This window comes from Austrofundulus limnaeus, unplaced genomic scaffold (assembly GCF_001266775.1).
Source record: "Austrofundulus limnaeus strain Quisiro unplaced genomic scaffold, Austrofundulus_limnaeus-1.0 Scaffold1091, whole genome shotgun sequence".
Taxonomy (NCBI): domain Eukaryota; kingdom Metazoa; phylum Chordata; class Actinopteri; order Cyprinodontiformes; family Rivulidae; genus Austrofundulus; species Austrofundulus limnaeus.
This window is the reverse complement of record NW_013953493.1, coordinates 79,215-84,814: the sequence shown is the minus strand read 5'-3', so window position 1 is coordinate 84,814 and position 5,600 is coordinate 79,215. Positions and strand designations below refer to the sequence as shown.

Genomic DNA, 5,600 nt, shown 5'->3' with positions numbered 1-5,600 from the left:
TCTCTGCGGTGTGTTTACAGAAGTCTTGATGCCAAAAATGACTCAAAGGTTCATAAAAATATGTTTTTTTTTTTAATAAACAAATGCTTTTCTGTACCCCTGACAGAAAGTGGAGTGAAAACTTACGGCTGTTCGTTGCCTCGTGCTGCTTCAGAGGATTCAGAGGTGGGTTGATAAGTGTTTCTCCTGAGCTGTACTACAGTAGGGTTTGTTTGTTTTCAGAAAGTAAAAATCACACCGACTCAAAGAATCCGGGGTTTTGTGACAATATTTTAGGGTAGTAACAAGAACTGATGTATGCAGACGTGTTCACATGTCAACCAATAGGAGGCGCTGTCAATATTTTCCAATCAAAACTTTACATCAACGATTTCCCTGAACTGCTGTGAATCAGACTATATAAGCCACATGATCTTATCCAAGGCTCAAAGTTTAAACAAACAAATCAGACTGTCAGAACTTGATGCAGCTGGCTCTCTGTGGGGTGGGGGTGGGGCGGTCATCTGCAGCCCTTTTTTATTTTAAAATGACACTTTGTCTCTTTATTTCCTGATCATCTGTCTGCTTCATCAGGACAACGATGACGATGAAGAGTTTGCTCCAGAGAACGTGACGTTTGCACCAAAGGACGTGACTCCGATGGACTTCACCCCGAAGCTAGGGGTCCAGGGTCTCGGGTACCATGGCCTGGACCCAGGTCTGGCCCTGCTGGGCCGCGGCGCAGACGAACACATCGACCTTTTCCGGCCTCAGTCCGAGAAGAGGAGTCRCCTGTTTGGAGAAGCGAAGGTTGGCTTGAGACGAGGAGGAGTTGCTGGACAGGTGGGAGTTTAACAGTCGTCTTTGATTTATTAAAACAGTGATGTCTAGTTTTACCTGACCTTTGACCTGCAGGCCTTCGGTGTGGGGGCRCTGGAGGACGAGGACGAGGACGTGTACCACCGAGACTCCATGTCTAAATACGACACTGTGCTGGGAGGAGAGGAGCCAGGTGACAGTCTGTACGGCTGGACAGCTCCTCAGCAGTACACCAAGAGGAGAGGTAATATGGCAAGACATGAGGGTCAAAATTAAGACTGTTCCACAACCAGCAGTTGTAGCATAGGCTATATCTGTTCCTAAGCTCGCTAGCCTCTCTGATGCCAACGCTAGCTTATCCATGCTAGTCACTAGCCTCTCCGATGCTAACGCCAGCTTATAAACGTTAGTCACTAGCCTCTCCAATGCTAACACCAACTTATCCATACTAGTCACTAACACCAGCATATCCATGCTAGTTGCTAGCCTATCCAATGCTAACACCAGCTTATAAATATTAGTTGCTAGCCTCTCCGATGCTAACGCCAGCCTATCCATGCTAGTCGCTAGGCTCTCCGATGCTAGCTACCTGAATTTCCCCACGCGGGACAATAAAGGCTGTTTCTATTCTATTCTATTCTAGTCTAGTTGCTAGCCTCTCCAGTGCTAACACCAGCTTGTAAATGTTAGTCCCTAGCCTCTTGGATGCTAACACCAGCTTATCCATGCTAGAAAAGGAGCACAGAAACATGATAAAAGTGTATTTTTGTCTTCAGACAGAAGCAGAGATGCATCATACATCGGTAAGATCCTGGAGGGGTTCACGTTGGCCCAGAATCCTCTTGAGGAGAAAACGGTAGGAGAGAACCTGCAGAAATTTGTCTGGACGTAGATGAAACTCCTCACCCTCGCCTCTCGCTGCAGGTCTTCCCTCCTCCCTCTCTGCCCAGCAATTATCGACCCGTCCATCGCTTCCGTTCACAAGTGGACGTCTCGAGACTTTCCGGAGTCAGTCCGGCTCTGGCTGAGGCTCTGAAGTCCTCCAGGGGTCACATGGTGAAAGACGAGCCCCCGCAGAGCGGACGCCACCAGCTGGACTCCAGCCAGAGGAGGGTGCAGCTGGGAGAGGACCCCCTGAGAGGTGAAGGAGGCGTTTCTGCTTTTTATTCTGGAAGTTTCCTAAAGAGTCCGACGTAACGAGATGAAGCTGTTGTGACTGATTCCAGGTCCCAGTTCAGTCATGGAGCTGCTGAGGCCTGAAGACAGGGAGCGTCTGCTCAACATGCGCAACTCTGTCACCCTAAAACCCAGCATCCCGGACCCCCAGGTCGCTGCACGCGCCGCTCCACCGGCNAGCTTATAAACGTTAGTCACTAGCCTCTCCAATGCTAACACCAACTTATCCATACTAGTCACTAACACCAGCATATCCATGCTAGTTGCTAGCCTATCCAATGCTAACACCAGCTTATAAATATTAGTTGCTAGCCTCTCCGATGCTAACGCCAGCCTATCCATGCTAGTCGCTAGGCTCTCCGATGCTAGCTACCTGAATTTCCCCACGCGGGACAATAAAGGCTGTTTCTATTCTATTCTATTCTAGTCTAGTTGCTAGCCTCTCCAGTGCTAACACCAGCTTGTAAATGTTAGTCCCTAGCCTCTTGGATGCTAACACCAGCTTATCCATGCTAGAAAAGGAGCACAGAAACATGATAAAAGTGTATTTTTGTCTTCAGACAGAAGCAGAGATGCATCATACATCGGTAAGATCCTGGAGGGGTTCACGTTGGCCCAGAATCCTCTTGAGGAGAAAACGGTAGGAGAGAACCTGCAGAAATTTGTCTGGACGTAGATGAAACTCCTCACCCTCGCCTCTCGCTGCAGGTCTTCCCTCCTCCCTCTCTGCCCAGCAATTATCGACCCGTCCATCGCTTCCGTTCACAAGTGGACGTCTCGAGACTTTCCGGAGTCAGTCCGGCTCTGGCTGAGGCTCTGAAGTCCTCCAGGGGTCACATGGTGAAAGACGAGCCCCCGCAGAGCGGACGCCACCAGCTGGACTCCAGCCAGAGGAGGGTGCAGCTGGGAGAGGACCCCCTGAGAGGTGAAGGAGGCGTTTCTGCTTTTTATTCTGGAAGTTTCCTAAAGAGTCCGACGTAACGAGATGAAGCTGTTGTGACTGATTCCAGGTCCCAGTTCAGTCATGGAGCTGCTGAGGCCTGAAGACAGGGAGCGTCTGCTCAACATGCGCAACTCTGTCACCCTAAAACCCAGCATCCCGGACCCCCAGGTCGCTGCACGCGCCGCTCCACCGGCRKTGGCTCCGCCCCCCGCCAGGCTGCAGCAGCAACACCAGGCTCTGGCAGCGTGGAGAGGGGTCCAGACCTCGTCACAAACCTTCAAACCTTTTGAGAAAAACCCCAGCAAGCAGGCGCGGTACGATCTGTACCTGAACTGCCTCCGACAGGGAGACAAAGGTAGGAGGCTCYGGTGAACCTCGTGGACCTGCTGAACCCAGTCCTGAGCTGGGTTAAAGCTTCTCCATCTGCTCCACAGATGCTCTGGAACAAAGTTTGGACCCGACCATGACGGAGTGGGAGCGCAGCAGGGAGCGGGAGGAGTTTGTCCGGGCCTCCATCCTGTACCGACCCTCCTCCTCCTCGCTGTCCTCRCGCTTCACTCGGGGGAAACAGGAGGACGACGAGGACACCGTGGAGGTCGCCCGGGACCAAGAGGTAGAACGATGGGACTTTAGGGCTGAGCGGTCTACGGGATAGACGGTAGAAGAAGTTGGCCTACGGTAGAAACTGACCCTCTACCGTCCTGTCGTCGGTTACATCATCACACCTGTGTCAACAGGGCTGTGAGTGCAGAGACACCTGAGCAGCTAAATGAAGAAATATAGTGTTTTCAAACATGTATAGAGATAATAAATACTCAAAATTTCCCCCAACCGCTGTAGAAAAGTTACGTCGTGTCACGGGATCATTCTCTCCTCCCTCCTGCTGCACGTCGCATAGAGCGAAGCTTTAACAACCGTAGTTTTTCACACACGTTGGAGAAAAAAACTTGTTTTTTATGTATTGTTACCCACAGAGATGATAAAAAGATCTGGACGTTCGTTCGGTCATAAATCTATCTTGCTAATGTAGCAGTTGTGCTCTGAGAGGCAGCAGAGGGTCAGTTCAGCAGGCAGAAGCTCATGGTATGGCAGGCAGATATTACATTTATTTGGCTCCACCACACTTACATTCCAGTTATCTGAAACTGTTTTTGACAGGACTGTGTGCAGCTTAAAGTTCTGTCACACTATAACATTTTAGGCAAATTATGCCAACTTAGAATTGTTTTTATGTCTAAATGAGTTATTTTACTTGAAGTCCTAGTTATAACTTACACTTTATTTTGATATTGTTGAAAATTAGATAAATGCTTTAGTTTGTTGTTGAAACCATTTTGCATTATATATATATAAAACATTCTTTTGTACTTCTGTTATGTTTATTTGCACTACAGCAATAATGCTGGGTTTGATTATGATCACAGTTTTCTGCAAAATAAATGCTCTAAAAATTACATTATCTTTGCTTTTTACGATAATTTTCTATCGTGATATATACTGTTACTGTGAAGGGATTCAATTTATACCGTGATATGAATTTGAGGTCATACCGCCCAGCCCTATGTGACTTCATGATAATCTTCCTCCTGACAGGAAGGGGCAAACATTGATTTGTTTTTGTCTGGTTGTCAGGGCGACGTGGACGACAAACAGTCAGCTGTGAAGATGAAGATGTTTGGAAAACTGACCAGAGAAACGTTTGAGTGGCATCCTGACAAGCTGCTGTGCAAGAGGTTCAACGTGCCCGACCCGTACCCCGGGTATGACTCGAACAAGTCCGGATGAGTCTGAGCTAGGTGTTCCACTCCGGTCTGTCAGACCTGTGAACTCAACTCTGATTGGTCCTTCAGGTCCGGTGTGCTGGGTCTGCCCAAGGTGAAGAGGGACAAGTTTTCAGTCTTCAACTTCCTGACGATGGAGAACCGAGAGACGACAGGTCGGTCAGGTTTCCATTTTCAACGTTTTAATCTTAAAGCTGTTAAAATCAGGAGCTGAGGGTGGATTTACACAATTTATTGAGTTACCACTTCAAAATCATTCATACTTCACAGTCATTCATAGTGTGAACACTTCACAATCATTCATAGTGTGAACGCTTCACAATCATTCATAGTGTGAACGCTTCACAATCATTCATGCTGTGAACGCTTCACAATCATTCATAGTGTGAACCTTCACAAGCATTCATACTGTGAACCTTCACAAGCATTCATACTGTGAACCTTCACAATCATTCATAGTGTGAACCTTCACAATCATTCATACTGTGAACGCTTCACAATCATTCATACTGTGAACGCTTCACAAGCATTCATAGTGTGAACCTTCACAATCATTCACAGTGTGAACGCTTCACAATCATTCATAGTGTGAATGCTTCACAATCATTCACAGTGTGAACGCTTCACAATCATTCATAGTGTGAACCCATCACAATCATTCATGGTGTGAACCCTTCACAAGCATTCATACTTCACAATCATTCGTGCTGTGAACGCTTCACAATCATTCATAGTGTGAACCTTCACAATCATTCATAGTGTGAACCTTCACAATCATTCATAGTGTGAACGCTTCACAATCATTCATAGTGTGAACGCTTCACAATCATTCATAGTGTAAACCCATCACAATCATTCATGGTGTGAACCCTTCACAAGCATTCATACTTCACAATCATTCG

The 5,600-nt window shown here is 47.4% G+C and overlaps 1 protein-coding gene across 1 annotated transcript in view; it reads left to right on the top strand.

The window, feature by feature from the left end:
* gpatch1 (G patch domain containing 1) overlaps positions 1-5,600 on the top strand; it is a 15,089-nt gene that overhangs the window by 3,009 nt on the left and 6,480 nt on the right. Inside the window, exons 6-17 of the mRNA XM_014030609.1 lie at positions 107-165; positions 574-822; positions 895-1,042; positions 1,575-1,654; positions 1,723-1,939; positions 2,025-2,149; positions 2,477-2,614; positions 2,683-2,899; positions 2,985-3,272; positions 3,352-3,530; positions 4,550-4,677; positions 4,768-4,853. Of these exons, the coding sequence (XP_013886063.1) occupies positions 107-165; positions 574-822; positions 895-1,042; positions 1,575-1,654; positions 1,723-1,939; positions 2,025-2,149; positions 2,477-2,614; positions 2,683-2,899; positions 2,985-3,272; positions 3,352-3,530; positions 4,550-4,677; positions 4,768-4,853 (1,914 nt within the window). The remainder of the gene's footprint in view (positions 1-106; positions 166-573; positions 823-894; positions 1,043-1,574; positions 1,655-1,722; positions 1,940-2,024; positions 2,150-2,476; positions 2,615-2,682; positions 2,900-2,984; positions 3,273-3,351; positions 3,531-4,549; positions 4,678-4,767; positions 4,854-5,600) is intronic.